The sequence below is a fragment of the Miscanthus floridulus genome, chromosome 3, assembly GCF_019320115.1.
Source record: "Miscanthus floridulus cultivar M001 chromosome 3, ASM1932011v1, whole genome shotgun sequence".
In the NCBI taxonomy this organism is placed as follows: Eukaryota; Viridiplantae; Streptophyta; class Magnoliopsida; order Poales; family Poaceae; genus Miscanthus; species Miscanthus floridulus.
The window spans coordinates 126,562,136-126,580,754 of NC_089582.1; the positions used below are offsets into that span (position 1 = coordinate 126,562,136).

At 45.4% G+C, this 18,619-nt stretch overlaps 2 protein-coding genes across 3 annotated transcripts; both read right to left on the reverse strand.

Moving 5' to 3' along the window:
* Positions 1-3,897: 3,897 nt before the first annotated feature.
* LOC136542375 (ATP synthase subunit gamma, chloroplastic-like) lies at positions 3,898-5,305 on the reverse strand. The gene has a single exon (XM_066534774.1). The coding sequence runs from the start codon at positions 5,191-5,193 to the stop codon at positions 4,117-4,119; it is 1,077 nt and encodes a 358-aa protein (XP_066390871.1). The 5' UTR covers positions 5,194-5,305; the 3' UTR covers positions 3,898-4,116.
* Positions 5,306-5,440: 135 nt separating this feature from the next.
* On the reverse strand, positions 5,441-13,947 carry LOC136542374 (protein RRP6-like 3). Of its 2 annotated transcripts, none has more exons than XM_066534772.1 (12): positions 13,515-13,947; positions 12,521-12,762; positions 12,336-12,434; positions 11,983-12,066; positions 10,899-10,985; positions 9,868-9,988; positions 8,822-9,000; positions 8,673-8,711; positions 7,798-8,306; positions 7,205-7,703; positions 6,371-7,026; positions 5,441-6,198 (listed from the first exon to the last, which is right to left on the reverse strand). In XM_066534772.1, exons 1-12 carry the CDS (start codon positions 13,810-13,812, stop codon positions 6,126-6,128), a joined length of 2,886 nt encoding a protein of 961 aa, XP_066390869.1. In that variant the 5' UTR covers positions 13,813-13,947; the 3' UTR covers positions 5,441-6,125. The 2 variants fall into 2 exon arrangements, with proteins under 2 accessions (XP_066390869.1, XP_066390870.1); XM_066534773.1 differs by lacking the exon at positions 13,515-13,947 and adding an exon at positions 12,876-13,012.
* Positions 13,948-18,619: the final 4,672 nt, after the last annotated feature.

The window sequence follows — 18,619 nt, forward strand, 5'->3', positions numbered from 1 at the left end:
CCGAGGCCTGGTGGCTGCTGTAGTAGGCTGCGTCGAGACCTGTCGCGCTGAGGCCGAGACCCACTGTGCCGAGGCCTGCTGTGCCGAGGCCTTTAGCGGGTGGCAATGTGAGGTCTGGGCGGCCATCGCCGATAGTTGATTTGGGCGGAACAGTGCCGAACACGCGTCTACAGGATACGGTGCCCTGTATCATCAGTAAGGGATGGTAAAAAGGCGATTTGACCGTTGTCCTGACTTCCGTAGTGCGGGCAGCTGGGTGCATTAATTGGATGCGATAGCCTGCCGGAGTGACTTTTGAGGTGGAGGTGACGAGATTGCGGGACGAGCCCAGCCTCGGGCGAGGCGGAGCATGGCCAGTTCGCCCGAGGCCCTACCGGGAGTCTCGGGCGAGGCGGAATCCGAGGCTCATCGGGGGTCTCGAGCGGGGCGGAGCGGTCGGTTCGCTGGCCCCGAGGTCACAGGAACCCGGTTCTGACTCCCCACGTCGTGTCCGTCCTTGGTGCAGGAGTTTAGGCAGCACAGTAGCCGGTAACCCTTGCACAGTCCCGTCGTGGATGGCAGGGTGCTGACGTGACGGACGTCTGGTCTGCCACGTCGCTGCACTGCGCCGCCGTGTGATTTGTTGGAGTGGTTGAGCGCCTCGACAGGACGTGCGGAAGTGACATGCGGGTCGTACTCGGTCTTGTGCGTCGTGGGGCTCCAGTACGGCTTGATGCAGGACATGGCGGGCGACGTGCGGGTTGCCGTGTAATGACGTCGTAGGGGGCAGCGGCTATGCCGAGGCCGAGCCATCGCGGGGGGCTCGGTGGTCATGGACCCTCAGGCTGCCGAGCCCGTGAAGCAAACTGTCGAGGTTCTTGGGGGGAGTTATTGGCCTTGGGTACCGATTCCGAGGCTACAGTAGCCCAGATGTGGCTCCCCACGCTGCATTGTCCTCGGTGCAGGAGTTGGCAGCATAGTGAGGCATGGGCGTCACGGTGGTTAGTACAGTGGCGGGTAACCCCTGCCCAGTCCTGCCTCCTGTCCCATCGGCCATTCTGCTGTACGGTGCCGGGCGTGCGGTTGTCGCCAGAGGCAATAGTCGGCTGAGCTGATGTGACACGACGTTTTGTCAGAGGGACGGGAGAAGGAAGAGGCGGCGGAGTGCTGCCGAGCCTGCCTTGCGCGAGACGGAGGGTCGGTGGCCCGGCCGTGGCCTTTGGCGGGGAATCGCTCGGGGTCGGTAGCGAGGGGGCCTCGGGCGAGTCGGAGAATCGGCCGAGGCCTGCGGCGATGGGCCTCGGGCGAGTCGGGGAATCGGCCGAGGCCCTTGGAGCCTCGGGCGAGTCGGAGAATCGGCCGAGGCCCTTGGAGCCTCGGGCGAGTCGGAGAATCGGCCGAGGCCAACAGCGTTTAGCTGGTTTCGATCTTTACGAAGTCTAAGCAGTCGTTTTTTGGATTTTGCTTAGGGTACCCCTTCTCACGGTATCCGACAACCACGTTCCCGACTTGTGCCACCACCAAAGACAGACTCTGAAGATCTCTAAACCACAGGCAATTGTAAAGCAAGTTGGGTCGGACAGACGGTAGCCAGGAAGCTGTAAGGCATTGAGTCAGAATAAACCAACGACAACCGTGAGTTGCATCGCCTATAAGAGCATCCGGTTTCAGCCGACGCCCACCAACGCCATTTGGGGGAAGGAAGCCTCAAAAGGGGAGAAACGTTAGGAGGAAACGAGGAGATCTAAAGGAGGAGATCGAGGTCCCCGTAGCGTAGCATATGATGAGGCGAAGCACTCAAATGAACTAGAGGACGACAGAGCAAGCCGTTGACGGTGAGCACCTGACAACAAGCAGTGTGCATGAAAACCAAGGGGTAGGAGGGTAATCAGACCAATAACAGGATGGGAAGAGAGCAACCAGGGAGAGCATAAAGGACATGGACACGCCGGGCGCAGACGGGAGCAGGTGTGATTGTATTGATGCCTTCAAAAAGGGAAGTAACGCTCACGGACGCCACCATCGACGATCGGAGCACCAGGCTCTTAAGGGCTTTCGCCCCGAGACCTGCCCAACAGATGATGCAGCAACCTCGAAAAGGCTTCCATGATAGCAGGAATTGAAATATGCAGCGACGCCTCCAGAGAGGGATATGGCGCCAAATCGTGTCATCGTCGCTGGCCAGGAGCAGCTCCAGGCATGGTTTTCACCAAGATTTCAAATGCTTGTGGGTCGTGCGCCGCGGGCTCTACCTCCAGCTGTAGGTGCGAGCCGTAGGGTCGTGCACACGTCGTCCAGCCTGCTGAGTAGAGAGGAGACAAGGGGATGGCGAGGTGGCCCTTGGCCGTGACGCATTGGTTGGGCCACCAGTCGCCGCACCTGTACGGCTGCTGGCCCCGGTGGCGTCAGATCCGGGCCGGGGGACGCCGAATTTGGGCCCTGGGGACGCAAATTCAGTGTGCCACCTCTACCTCCAGCTGCAGGCCCGTGCACGTGTTGTCCAGCCTGCTGCGAGGAGGGGAGGCGAGGGGACAACGAGGTAGCTCTTGGCCGCCGTGACGCACCGGTTCGCCCGCCGCATGCCACGCCATTTGGGCCTAGAGGTCTCGGATTCGGTGGTACAGCTCGCCGCCAGCCATTCTGGTTGCCCGAATATTTAGAGCTCTAGTAAGGAGGAGGGGATGAGAGGAAGGGGCAGGAGGAGGCTGCTGTGGGAGGGCCTTTTGGTCGCCGCAGCGGGCCGCCGCCACCGTTAGCCGGAGAGTGGCGGTATCTCCCCCTCCCCCGAGTCGCCTGTAGACCAAGCCTGGGCGTTTGGGTTACCCGATTTTTTCGGGTCGGGTAATTCAAAATTTGGGTAATGAAAATTGGTACCCGATCCTGAAAAAGCACTACCCAAAAATTCGGGTACCTAATAATTCGGGTTCGGATAATACCCGAATTCATAGAAAAGAGCAAACTGCACGAAACTTTTGTAGCAATTTTATACATAATTTCAGCAGCGATTTGTATAAAATTTCAATAGCAATTTGCAGAGAATAATATATTACAGTCACTTGTTCAAACAAAGAGAATCATATACTAATAAAGTGATAAGTTCAAGTGTTCAACTGACAACACATCACAAACACAAAGACATAGACACATATTCAGGTAGTTTGGATAGTTCGGGTACTGGGAGATATTACCCAAATTACCTAAACTTATTTCAGGTAGTCAGAACTGCTATCCAAATTTAGGATCGGGTACCTCGGATGCAGGTAATTCGGGTTCGGATACGGGTAATGGGTATCGGGTATTTTGCCCAGGCTTACTGTAGACGATGCAGGAGGGGGGGTCCAGAGTCTAATGAAACATTTTTGTTTGTTCATATATATAGAATCCAATGAGCTCAATTGATGTAGCAATCCCTTTTTTTGCGCAATGATGTAGCAATCCATCGAACTAGAGATAGAGGAAGCGCTAGATGCTGCAATAATATTTCAGTTTCGAGTGGGCGCAGGACAAGTGAAGTGTCAAATGGAGGTAAAGCATCGAAACTAGCTGGACATTGGCAAGACAAGGCGAGATTTAGAGTGTGTTCGGTTTCTACAGGAAAATTTTAGTCTCTGTCCTATCGGATGTTTGAACACATGCATAAAGTATTAAATATAGACGAAAAAAATAACTAATTGCACAGATTGCGGCTAATTTGCGAGACGAATTTTTTAAGCCTAATTAATCCATGATTTGACAATGTGGTGCTACAGTAAATATATGCTAATGGCGGATTAATTAGGCTTAATAAATTCGTCTCGTAAATTAGTCTCCATCTATGTAATTAGTTTTATAATTAACTCATATTTAGTTCTCCTAAATAGCATCCGAACGTCCGATGTGACATGGACTAAAATTTAGTCCATGGAACCAAACACACCCTTAAAATACTCAGATTATACATTTTGGCATCTCTGGATTGAAATTCTTGTGTATGTCGCGAGGAACACAGAACTCCGTTGCGTTTGTGCTATCAGGAATTACAGGCAGAATGGACAACAAGAAAATGAGAAAAAGAATTATATATAGCAGGAGCACCGCACCAAGAAGGCCACCACCACAGGGCACAGCTCAGCTCGCACAAGTCACAAGGGCTCAGGCTCAGGCGAGGGCTTCGGCACCGGCGACGATCTCGAGGATCTCCCCGGTGATCTTGGCCTGGCGCTGTCGGTTGTAGGTGATGGAGAGGTTCTTGGCGAGCTCGATGGCGTTGTCGGTGGCGCTGCTCATGGCGCTCATCCGGGCGGCGAGCTCGCTGGCGAGCGACTCCTGCAGGGCACGGAGGATCTGGCTGTTGAGGTAGAGCGGGAGCAGCGCGTCGAGGATCTGTACGGGGTCCTGCTCAAACTGCACCACGGGGGAGAAGGGCTGCGTCTCGATCTTCACCTTCTCGCGCTCCACGGTGAGCTTGCCCTCCTTGGTGGTGAGGCGGAAGAGCTCGTCCTCGGTGGCGTCCACGCAGACGCCGTTGATGTCGCAGATCTCGCCCTTGGGGGACATGGGGAGCAGCGTCTGGATGATGGGGTCGGAGCGCACCAGCGATACGAACTTGGAGTAGAGCAGCTCCACCTTGTCCACCTCCTCCGAGACGAAGAGCGAGTAGACGAGGTCGCAGATGGCCTGCGAGTCCTTGACGGTGGGCACGCCGTTCACCTCCAGGTCCCGCTCCAGCGGGATGTAGGGGCGGCGCTGGAAGTAGGCGTTGCCCTTCTTCCCCACACTGATGACGCTGTACTGGAGGCCCAGCTGCTTGAGCTCCTCGATGCGAGTCTCCGCCTTCTTGAGCACGTTGTTGTTGAAGCTCCCGCAGAGGCCGCGCTCGCCGGTCAGGACGACGAGCGCCACCTTCTTGACGGGGCGGGTGCGGGTGAGGGGCAGGTCGATGTCCTCCATCTGGATCTCCTGGTTCATGTTGTAGAGCACCTCCACCAGGGCCTCCGAGAAGGGGCGGGAGGAGACGACGGCCTCCTGCGCGCGCCGGACCTTGGCGGCGGCCACCAGCTTCATGGCCTCCGTGATCTTCTGCGTGTTCTTGACGGAGTCGATGCGGGTGCGGAGCTCGCGGAGGGAGCACCGCACCACGAGGCCCGAGCGCGGGGCGGAGCGCCCCCGGGTGGAGGCGGCGCTGCTGGCGAGCGCCGAGGAGGACCAGGCGGTGGAGAGGTGGGAGCACGACATGGCTGCTGCTGGTCCGCGGCGACGGGGATCACCAGCGGCGGCGCGCGGGGGGTGGAAGCGGAAGAGACAGGGGCGGGGCGGGGCGGGACGGGACGGGAGGGAGGGAAATGGGTTTGGATGGATTGGGTTTGGATGGAGAGGTGAGCACGGTGGGGGATTCAAGCCGAGCTGAGTGGTGGAGGGGAAGTGAAGGCGAGATGGGGAGGATCATGTGGCTCCGCCGAGCTGGCTGCACCCGCTTTGCAGCATGCCGCTGACGCTCCAGGCTCCACACTTCATTTTTGGATTGTCGGGAATGAAAATCTGAATGAAAAACAAAAAATAATGCTCTGGCCTCTGGGGAAGAAAAAGGATAGTGGGATCCTGCTCAGGATATCCCACCGTAAACAACAGATACTCTACGACCACAATTTGGAGGGAGGAGCTCTTGCCCATTTCTACAGGAAACGAATTGTTTCCATTGAAATCCTGAATAATTTGTGTTCCAAAAGCAACCTAAGTTTAAGGCCTGTCCGGAACACATCAATTTCATCACAATTCCGAGTTAAAAATGGAACTTTGATGATTCAATCTGTTGAGTTGGGATTATTTACATATTTACCATCATTATGACGTGAGTGGTATAAAAAATACCATATGAGTGACACAGTGTAAGATGCCATCCGTAATAATGGTAAATATGTAAATGCCCCGCTGAGTTGAAGTTCACTCGTATAAAAAATGGCTCACCCAAATTGATGCAAAGTTCATGCCAAAAGAAGTACAGAGAGATGAAACTGGTATCTCAAGATAAAGCAAGGTACTCGAACAAGATAAAAGATTGAGAGATACAAGTACAAAATATCTGGTTTAAGGGGATGCAACCAATTCTGGGAAGTAAGTTGAACCTCAGGGTACAACGACAGGAAAGGTACTGATGACATCCGCGTAGCCTAATCCCTTGCAGATTGAGGATCTTTCCTTGGTGGCTTGTAGACACTGAAGTCACCGAAATCCCGCCGTCCACTGCACCACACAAGAGGACATACAGATAGCAGTAAATATCTGGTGATGAAAGGAAATCTGGACAAGAAACATCGTGACACAAAAAGATCTTTTAAGGTCACTGGTACGTGGCTAGAACTTCACATACAGCTTGGTGAATTCAAGAAAAGGCATATAATGAAAGGCAACTGACCTGTGGTTAATATTCCAGCCAGAAGGTAAATAACGGGGGTGAACAGCCTCAACAAAGATCTGCCTCCATCTTTGGCAAAACTGGTTAATAGCTTCCTCCCCGCCATTGGAAAGCAAAAGTTCCACAACTTGTTTACCGTGATGCCCATGACCCAACAAGGAAATCTTCTTCTCAGCATTCTTGGAAATGACCTGGGTAGAATTGTCACGGATGGATAGTTCCCTGTCGAGATGGCTGTTTCCAGGAGTGCAGGCGCCTCTTGCTTGCTGATTGGTATCTGTCTCAAGTGTCGCAGTGTCATGATCAAAAGTGGTGTCCTCCATGCCGACTGGCAAACTTGAGCTTCCCTGGCTCAGGGTTAAATTCTCTAGCTGGTTTCGTTCCTCTGTCTCATCAAACTCTGGTTGACCATTACTCTCAGTTCCATCCTCAGAAAATCGCTCAGATAAGGCATGACAATTTTCTGATCCATGTCCACTGTCTTCTGAGATGGTATTGCTGCTGCTCTTTCTAATAATATTTTGAGCCTGAGCTCTAAACGAATAGCCCTTTTTCTTTTCAAGACGCCTTCGCTCATGAGGACTCATACCAACAAGTAATGCCATCTCGAGGTCTTCAGGAGTCACATCCCTACCACCATAGTATGATTTTACAATCTGCAAAGAATTGAATTGGTCCATAACAGAGATCTATAGCTAAGAACAAGTACATATTTAACAAGGAAAGCATATGGACGGATAGGATAAAACAGGTATGTTAATACGTCAATGTCAGAGCTCCATAAACTGTTAAGTAGTCCATATTGAGCCAGAAATACAAAAAGGGTGTCATCACCTGCATTAGCTCTTCACATCTCTTCAACGGCATAGTGGATCCATGACGTAGAAGAGCCATGGCAGCAGTCCTCAGCTGCAATGGGGAGACACCTGTTCCATTCAATTTATCTTCAGATACTGATGTGTTGGTAATCAAACTTATATCACCCGAGTTCATTATCTTTTGCACAAAAAGGGGTATTCCAAATTCTTCTGCTATTCGCCTCTTGTATTTCTCAGCTGCTGAATGAGCTATTTCATGACAGTCTACACAAAGAAGTACAATATCATGTGAACGATGGCTCTTCAGATGTTCTGGAAAATGCATCCTGTAGCATGACGGTATTATTCTGTATCTAATATAATGGCTCTTTTCTCCACAGACCACACAAATATTTTTCTTGCTCTGAATATAGAACTCATTATCTTCATCCTCTGGACGACCTTTTGGTTCAAAGAGAAGCATGATTGCTGGAGGACTATCTTCAATCAATTTTGCCAAATTACGTTGAACGTACCTGGGATAGAAGAGCTCATCAGTTTGACAAAATAATTCTTCATTCACGCTATATGCATGTAAATAGCTAATGGGAATATATTTAAGAGACAAACCATTCCAATTTTTTGCGGTCACAGTAGCAAAGTAGTCTTCCATCACTAGCATAAATCCTGCAATTGTGATATACCGGGGACTTGCAGGAGAACTTTTTAATGAATAAATCCCGTGAAGCCTTTTTGTTAGGCGGTGCTGTCAGCAACTTCTCTCCACTTGGAGCAAAGGAAAACATATTTGTTTGCTTCAAACTTAGGTGTGTTATAAGGTTGTAATTATAAACTGATAGTCGACATAATCCACTTGGATCTTTATACTTCTCTAGTAAACTTTTAAAGATGCCGTCCATGCTGGTAGTGATGTCATCCAGCAGATAACAGAGTTCTTTGACATGAGCCACAACAAGAGGTGACGATGATGACAAGGAAGGGTACATACTTGAAATGCTTAGGTCAGTTTCTGCTACGACAGCAAACACCTCTGTTGGGCCTTTTGGAAGACTAACAGCAAGGGCAGCTATAGCTTGGTCTGACAGAACATATCGTAAGCTTTCATCATGCATCCGAGCCTGGAATGACCCAAAACCCAAGTTGTTAGGAGATATCAGAAAGGAAACAGACCCACCACAACTACATAACTGCAAATATGCATGATATCCTGGAAATGCATTTGCTTCAATGTGCCCATCGCTATGCAACTTGCCCGAGTGATATCTGGTGATCACCCAGGATTCGAAGGTAGATAAAGAAGTTATACTACCTCCAGTCAAGAAAAGTTCATGTTCCGGACAAGGCACACAACTAGTTTACTGCTGCTTTCACCTGTCTGAACATCAAGTTTTGCTGACCGGAGGTAACAACAAATAAGCAATTAAAAAGATTTACTTTGCAGAAGGGGAGGGAGCTATTCTAAGGGAAATATTTTTTTTACTGACCATTAAGTCCCTCCATGCACACAATTTCCAAACAAGATCCTGTGGATGCAGAAGATTAGAAATTCAGGAACAAAAAATACAAAATCGCTGGCTGGCAAGCTAACCAGAAGACATTCTACAATCAAAAAGTGAATACAGAAAAGAAGCACCTTCACTTCACTATACTTTTTGGAGTTGAACCCATGAGTTTGCAAATTTCGTGAGAGAATAGATGTTGCACTGGAAGCTCCAGGAGGAGATTCAATTTCTTTTGCATACAGTTGCATGCACACCATATTTGAGCGATGACTAGCCTCGAAGAAAAAATTGATTCTATCACTGGAAGTATCTGATTAGATATTACAGATGATCAAAGACTTGAGACATGTGATGAAGGCCAAGGGTACCACCGTACCGATATGTGATTTGATGTTGACAAGAAAAGAGAATATTTAGGATTATCCAAATCTTATGAGGGTTAAAGTATCAATTTCTGCAGTTCAGCAATAGGATATCATGAGTGCCTCATAACTGCCATCTGCTTTTCTTGGTCCCCCTTTAATACTGCTTCCATTTCTTAACTACACATCAGGAATATATAGAGATGACACGTTGTGCTTACCATTCAAAAGCTTATGTTGACATTGTGAAAGAATTTTTTGACACTCGATATTAAAAATAAGAATTAAGAAAATAGCCATCTAATTTTCCGCAGGTGAATAGGATTGCATAAATTTGTTAATGAAATACTCCCAGCTTACATAGCTCCATAGTGTACCATTCAAAAGTTCCTTTTCCATTGATAGAACAATAAATACTTCCTAGTTTTAATTGATTATTCACAGTTTACCAAATATTTCCCAAGTCACGGATCAAACAATGTAATCTTGGCAAATGACTCATCACTTCCAGGAATAGTGCATTTCATATTTCTGAACCCTGGTACTAGCAAGAAATGTATCAGAGCTGCTAGTGTCTTCCACATGCAGAAAAAAGAATGACAAACAGAAACATCATCCAATTCAAGAACCAACAATCTAAAGAAATTTTGCTCTTCAGACCATGTGAAATTAGTTTAAAATCTTATACAACTATGACTTCTAAACTCTGAGATAGCAAATTCAAATATATTAGATAACTGTGAGGGTACTGAGCCAATGAACAAAAAAAAGCAAACAATAGGAAAGAAAAAGTTGATACAGCACTTAGAACATACCACAGGCTTTTGCATGGAGCTCTGATGCCAAACAATTTGCAATGTACAACAGATAGTGAGCATCAGTGCGAGCATACTCAATCATTTCTGGAGTCAGAGGACGCAGTCTCCAATCTTCACGCTGGGGTTTCAAAATCAAGGTAGGGAGAAACAAAATGAGAGCGAATATCAGGCAATTGCGACATTAGAATTTTTGAGTTTCAAACAAACTGAAATTTTGAATGCCAAAAGAAATATGCCTTACAACATGTATGCACTTGGTTATCATTTTCATAAGCATGTCATGTATTCAACACCAAACATAATGCTCAAAAGCAAGCAAATTCATGAAAATATCCTTTGTAAAGAAACTTAGAGTTTGCTCAATCGAAGAAAAATTCAAAGGTGATGATCATGATTTATCTTTGTTTGAATTTAGTTGACTAGAACAGCATGGGAACTATGCATTCATAGATGCAGTAATGACTCTGCATGATTTAAGGATGTGACTACCAGGCTGTAAAGCATGTAAAGACCAGTTATTTGGAAACCTATCAAAGCTAACGGGGTATGTTGAAGCCAATGTATGGTGGACTATTGACCTTATAAGTTGTCACGGGTCATATAATAAGCTACCTTACCTTGCTCATATTAAGATATAATAAATTGCAAGCCAGAGTACAAGATCAACATATGTAAGCCAAACATGCCTTAAGAGTATGTTTTAACACTCTGATGTTTTGAAGATCATTTATATTTCTAGTCAACAATTGAAAAAAAAGAAGAAGAGTAAATCATTCCCTGTAATAAACTCTGGTTCCATAGGGCAGCATGCAAAATAGACCCTCAATCTGCTTCTTTGTTTTGTTGTAATTTACCATGTGAAAACAAAATGAATAGTGTACTCATAAGTGATACACTTTTTAAAGCATTCTGCCTCATATTTCCCATGCTCTCATGGAAGTATCAGTGCATAAAATCAACTGGCATTGAACAAATGAGTGACTTCACTGAGCTCAGTACTTTTAAGCTGATACAGATCGATTACCTACCTGCATTGTCTTGTCTGTGGTCACTTCACAATATACTTCAAGCAAATATGCTAGTGATTTTTGTGGTTTCAATAGAATTTCACATGCCTGAAGTAAAATCAGTTGTAAGGCGCAATTAAGATAAGTTGCATGCATTCATAGCATAAGAAAAACAAGCTAAGGATGTAAATTCAGAAATTAAAAAAAAAAACGTTTCACACAAACTTCTCAAAAAAAATTGAGTGAGGGGGCAAGAAATAAAATTGTTCAAAAACCAAAATATTTGTAAGCACGACTGCAGCATGTGATTATAAGGTGAGCAAAGATGGTTTAATAACCTAAAAGTTCTCAACTTCTGATTCTTAACTGCAACTGCATTCCACCACATGAAAGGTTCATTCACAAAGCTTTTCATGTTGCAGTTATGAGGTTGAAATTTCCATGCTTCAGTAGTAGAAAGTATAATCCATTATCTGACTGAAATCTATTATATCGATTTTAAAATATGTGTAAAAAAAGGAGGTACAAGAACACAGATCACAGATCACCAAATCATTTCCCCGCCCTTGGACTAAACGAATCATATGATCTAGAACCTAATAATGAAGCAATCAATATCACATAGTAGTATAGTACAATCAAGGACAACCTATTCCAAAGAAACCATGATAGAAGTAATTAAAGAGGGAGATAGCATTTTTCTAGGTTGATATTCTTAGCTAATTAGGTACAGTATTGGGGATTTTCCTTCATTTGTTAATAATACAGATTTTCAAGTGCTATGGTATTAGGTTTTTTTGTTTGATGTTTTTTAGATGATAATATTGGTTTTTCAGTTAATTGTGTTTCTTTCATTTCATAGAGCAATTACAACACACATACATGTGAAGTGATCTACAAAAGGTTTGAAATGATAAAAATACTAAACTACCTGCACAGAATTGTTCCTTGTAAAATGGGGTGTCAATCTAAGCAATGCATGCCACACAACATGCTGTACCAAAAAAAGGTCTAGCAAGCAAATGATATTAAATGTGTTACACACCAGAAATATTTGCATAATAGATTAAATGTGTGAACAAGGATATATTATACCGGTACTTACCTTGGCAGTATCAAACATATTCACAACATAAATATGAAAATCTCTTTGAAGCCAAAGAACATCATTGTCAGCTCCATGGAAGATCTACAGCATAAGGACACAGAGAAATGTGTGTATTTAGGATGTCCCACAGCTTATCATAAGGGAAAAATAATATGTTGCCACCAGTATGTCCTACAGCTTATCCCTCTAATGCATATCCCAAAAGTAAACTCAGCTACATTTCAATGGCATGTAAATAGAGTTCATGGCATTATCTTTGCTTGTACTTTAATAGAGCTTAAAGTTTGCAGTCAGCACCGAAAATGAAAATAAACAGCTTACCACTGGAAGCAGTTACAAAGATGTGTTACCTTACAGATAGAAGAATTGGCAAACACTGGTCGTAGAATGCCCATCACATCATGCAATGCTATTGTGTCTATCAGATAGTCTTCATTCTGGGTAGAGATCTAAAACAGAATAATCCTATATTAAAATATAATAAACTTATAAAGAATTGAATGTTGAGGGTGCATGAGCCTCTACCAGTAATTACCTGCATTAGTGCAGTATATCCTAGGAAAGATCGAATGCTATGTTGCTCTGTATCAACAGCAAAAGCACTTTCCTCACCCAACAATCTCGCCAAATGTTCCAGTTGAGCTTCTGTATCAACCCAATTATATGTAGCACTCATTTCTGGGCACCGGTCACCCAGCATAAAGCTATGAAAACCAGGGGGGTTCTTTAGCAAAGATGTGATTTCCTCCTCAAATGGATGAACTTTTTGTGATGATTCTGTATCAATTAAAATGGAATGTCAGAACAATTAAAAGAATGGGACCATTTGGGATATGGTCCTATGAAGAATCGATATTCTATATGCTAGATATGCAAAATTCGTATCTTACAGCAAAATTTATGCAATCAACCATCCAGCTTGACTTCCTCGAGTAAAAAGATAGCAATTACTTGAGCATTCCCTTTACTATCTCTACATCCCCTTTACTACTAATTCCAAATAACAGCTTGACTTCCTCGAGAAAAATAGACAGCAATTGCAGTAGAAATATTAAAGTTAGTTGAGTATTCCAGAGTCCAGAACATGACAAGCAATTGTTACTTCAAATGGTAACAGCAATAATCTAGTCTTCAGTTAAGGGCATGGCCTGGAGATCTTCTGAAAGCCTGTAACACTATGCTATTATTCCACTACGTGTATCACTAGAGTAGTATGAACAAATAGAAGCACGCAATAGAACATCGTTTTGCATGAATGCACAAAGCAGCGACTGACTGGAGAATGTACAGCGTTGCCCTCAGGTGTTCGATGAAATTCCGCAGACAGAAAATCCACATCGAACTGCATTCCTCTAATCCTCTACTAGCCTCCCCCACCCCCCACCCACCCCTGCCCTGGTGCATCGCGCAGCTCGATTCTACGTACCAGGGATTCCGTGGAATTCCTAAAACAAGTAAACAACCATACGAGTACGACGGCAATGCCGAGATCCCCACAAGCAAGAGCAGGATTCCAGGAGTGCGCGCACCTTGAGGCGGTGGCAGGGGTGCCTCGCCTTCTGCACTTCCCAGCTGAGCACTCTGGCGGCGCAGGTGTTTGAACGGGGAGTACGAGTTGTCCGCGAGCACGCGCTTGAACCGGGCCTGCGGCTTCTCCTCCTCCTCGCAGGCGCGGCGGGGGCGCCCCCCGACACCGAGGCGGCGAGACGAGGAGGGCGCCCGTTTCCGGCGGCGCCTGCGGTGGAGCAGCGCCGCCGCGACGAGGACCGCAAGGCACGCGGCGGCCGCGACGGCCGCGCGTGATCTGAGGGTGGCGGCGCCTGGCATGTCGCGACGCAGGCAGAGGCAGTGCGACGGTGACGGGAGGGAGAAGACAGAAAAAGGGTGGCTCGATTTGGACCCGTTTGGACCTCGGAGGGCGCAAGCGCAACCGTGCAAAGGATCGGTCTATGTCGGGACCGGACCGGCTGACTCAAGAGAGTGATAGGATCACCGAACCGGAGCGTGCGTCTCTTGTAAGGACCCGCACGGTCAAACAAAAAAAATGAAAATCTCTAGTGGATTAAAAATCCAATAATACTCGTCCGTCCAAAAAAAAACGCTTATTCAGGTTCAAAGCCAGAATTACATTTTTTTTACAGAGGGGTAACTCTTTTCTATCATCCCTTTTGGAATAAAGGGTTGGATTTCTATAAATCCTACATAATGACTTGTTTTATAGAAATTTTGTAGGAATTTTATAAGAGGTTAAACCTTATGAAAATGGTTTTTTTGTCAATCTCTCTAGTCAAATACCTGTATTTTTCGTACGCTCCATTCAAACATTCATTTAGTCTTATACTCCCTCCATCCGCAAAAAGAATGCAATTATGGAATCCGTGTCGGTCAAATAAATTCAACTTTGATCAAATTTATAGTAAATAGTATTAGCATTTATATCTCTAAATAAATTTATTATGAAAATATATTCTATAAGTATATTATTATTTTGTATCATGATTGTTAGTGGTTTTTATATAAACTTAGTCAAAGTTTAAACTGTTTGACTTCTCGAAAAACGAGAATTGCATTCTTTTGTGGATGGAAGTAGTAGTTTTCTATATTTTCTCAATCCATAGGATTTAACATATTATGACATTTTGTTCCTACATTTTTATTACTACTTTTCCAATCATGTGTTCCAAGAAGGCCTTAAAAGTAATGAGAAAATTCTCTATTTAACACTAGAAAAACAACTTCTTCCCATTTGACACTGAAACTTTAAATCTTCATTATCCATTACTTATTTTATCTTTCTGTTTTCTATTGGACACTCATGTCACTTTTTTTTTACTGTAACAACATGAAGTCCAAGGCGCAAAGACCATCTTGCCTCTCCTGTGTGTGAAGTACTAGAAGCCGGAAGAGTTTTTCAGCTGGGATCAGATCTTCCTTCCCTTTGTTTACATGATTGGGTTAGAGTCAGCATCTCTTCTACTCTCTTCGACTCCTGGTGGCAAGAATGACGTTCCCATCTTTTTTGTGGATCGGTCCACCCTTTGTGTATAGCTCTAAATGAAGAATTTGTTTCTGACGGAGAGGTAATTTGCTATTTCTTTTTCCAAAAAATGTCTGACGAAATCCTCTGCTAATCGTCCCAATCGACCTTTGTAGGACGTTGAATTTGATCCTCCGAGCTTAGATAGGAAGGGGAGTCCAGTAGATTACCAGCCTCCGTGCCCAGTTTCAAGAATGGGATCGGCTGCACCTTCACTAAAAAAATTGATGAAAACTCAGGTTGCCTCTATTATCGTGATGTATCAATCTTCAAAGCGCAAGGCAACTCAAGGGACAACCTAGAAAACTACCACTAGGAAGAGACTCCGCAGAACGATGCCATCAGTTGCTCGGGTAAATAATTCATCTTCTTCTCAAAATGATATCCCATTGCTGACTTCATTCCTTCACAGTTATTGAGCATTGTGTCTCAACCTGCCCTGGGTGCGGAACTGCCATCCCAGCCCCAGGCATCCAACTCAGTATCAACTGAACCTCCATCGGCTGATCCATGAAAGGAGCCGATTTCGGTTGAAATAATCGATACTTCCACAACAGTAGAAAATGTGAGTTTTATCCTTGATGCTTATTGGGGTACTTTCTTTAACTTTCTTCATTTAGTTTTTTACCCTTCATCTGACTTCTTACTGTGCCAGATACTTCTTGAGGAAACACCTGCGTAGGATCGGGAGCCTAATAGCCCGCTCAACGACCCTATCGACGTTGATTCCTTAGTCCGGCAAACAACTGATGGTAAGGGGGTTATTTGCTCAATTTATCTCTCCATAGCAAACATGAACTGAAAATCTTCCGATGCTTGCAGATGCCGACGTTGAGATTTCTGAGCCGATTCAACCAGATATTACTGGTGTATCGTCAGTTGTTCCTCCCCTTCAGATAGAAGCTACCACAAAAAAGGTATTGTATCTCATTTTACTTGTTTATTCTATTATAAACTGATCTGATCCTTCTAATCAAGATTTCCATTATACATAGGCACTCGATCCTCTAGCCCGGAGCTGCTCTTTCAATCTTGAGGAATATTTTGATGAAGATGAGATTAGATCGTCAGCCACTTCCTCTAATGAAGCTTTGTCGGAGGAGACCAAAAATTGGCTAAGAAATATACTGCCAATATTCAAGAGGAATATAGCCGATTTGGTCCAAGATACTGATTTAACGCAGAGAGCCTTCTTGGTTATCAAGGGTGATCTATCCCCAGTCTTCTCCAGAGTCTTGTCATCTTTGTCTATCTTTGAAGATCAGGCCCTAAAGGTGAAAAAGACCCAGAGGAACTTGTCCAATCGTGAAACCTTGCTAGCTAAGGGGAATTCCAATAGGCAAGAGGCTAAAGAGCAGACGCAATTGATTGATGATCTGAAGAACTCTTCCCTCAGGACCGATCCAGAATTATTCCAACTGGAAATCAAGCGTGTAGAACTTGAGAAGGAGCTAGAAAATGTGAAGGCTGCCATTGATCATCGCAAATCCACTCTGGCCTAGATACCTGATGCCATCAAACAGAAGAAACAGGAACTATTGGCCAAAGTAAAAGAAAGCAGAGCCATCCGAAGTAGCCTTGAGAACACTCCTAAAACAGCCGAAGAATACGAGCAAAAGATTGCAGAAGCTGACGCTATCCGGCTAGAAGTACTAAAAGTCATCCAGGATGCTCTAAACTTGTAATTTGTATGTTGACGCATATCTTGTGTAGAATCGATCGTACTCTTCGTTATTTATTTGTACTTCTTATTTTGGCTAAAGAGCTGATTTGACACAGTCGATCCTAGACTTCTAATCTTAATCTAATTAAGTCTAAAAACATGACCTTCATTAAGCAAACTCCTCGATCTTCTATCCTTAATCACCCAGCACCATATTCTCTTTGGCCTTGATGAAGTGGCGCTTCACCTTCTATTAATTGCGGTTGCCTTTTGCGCATCCCGAGACATCCACCTCTTCACTTCATGTCTTCAAATACCAGTTGAGGGCTTCGGCCTCGATCACATCTCCATTCGCAAATTGTTCCTTTGCTTTCTTCCGCCTGCCAAAACCCTATAGCAGTTTTCTTTCTCCCTTCTATAGATCCAATCACCTTTCATGGCCAGTAAGGACAACCGAAGCAAGCGCGCGGCGGAGGAGATCCTGGAGGAGAACATGCCAATGAACCAGTGTCTCCGACGCATGAGGTGAGATTGATGACCTCTGCTCACGGCGATGATCTATAATCTTCTGCTCATAGTGATGAACTCTTCCATTTTGTTTCTAGGTTTGTTATGAACGATAGCCTTCGTCCTCTTCCTAGGGCTGGCGAGCCCTCTGATGCTGTGTCTTCTGCGCCTACCTCATCATCGAATTCCTCTGATTTGTACAACGGCGACGACGTCCGGCGCTTCCTTTGGGAGTGGAGGGCAGCTCAGAACCGCTATTCCGAGATGACTCAGAAAAATGGCCGGCTTGAGATCCGCCTCGGGGTCTCTCAAGTTGCTCTTCATGCGGCCGAGGAGGAGGCTAGCGCCATCTGAGCGTGGCTAGCCGAGTCTAATGCCATGGTGGCGGGTAAGATGAATTCTAGGAATGCCTCATTTTGATTTCCCTTGTCCTCATCTTGATAGTCTTTTTGTTTTTGTGATTGCCAGCCTTGACGGTGCAGTTGGAATCTCTCCAACTAGCGATGAACATGGCCATGGACGCCGTCAATGCTCGGGGTTCTCCCATCGACGCTCGTCTTCAAGACATCCTAGCCCACATTGAGGAGATCGCCCTCCACGACGTTCATCATGGTGCGGCGGTGGCGTTGACCGCGGCGCAAGTCCAAACTGGGTATTAGCTCCACGCCATGGAGACTGGTTTCCCAATGGTGATAGCCCTGAGAAATATGAGGACCTGCTCAAAGAATTTGTTATGGCAGCGGAGGCCATAGTAAACATCACATTCGCCTAGGATGTGGTGAACAATGTCTTTGATTAGATTGTATCTAGGGTAATCTGATGAACAAAGACTCCTGTTCTTTTCATGAATGCGCCTTAGTGCAATGCCCTTGTGTATGACTGTTTTTGCTTTTTGTTCTTGCTCTATAGGCGATACATATCGTATCGGCTTTTATTGTCTTTGAAGATTTTCATTTTTTGAGCTAGAGGCGATACCCTCCTGGTACCGGCTATTAAAGTCGAGAACAAATCGGCTATCAAATGTTGACTATATGTTAGGATAACGTCTCGTGGAACTTTTCATATCAAAGGTCAAACGACTAATCAACCCAGGTCAAGCATCCTAATAAGCAAAACAGAACTTCTTTAAGAAATCCATTAACTCTGAATCACACTTACAATTTGACTCAGCATCCACATACGTCGGCCTAAACCCATCTCCAGGACTCAATGCTTATTTTTCCTTTAATCCAATGGCTAACGTGAAGCCGTGACTTTTCTACTAAAACAAACTCTCAGAGCCAATTGCTTGCATTGGCTGTTGGCTTTCATTGCTGATCTTAATGAAGCCTCCTTCCCATAATTTGCCAGAAAAACATTGGAAGTCTCCTAGTTCCCAAAAGAGAGGATCGGCTATTGCGATGCTCACAGATTCATCAGTGTGAACC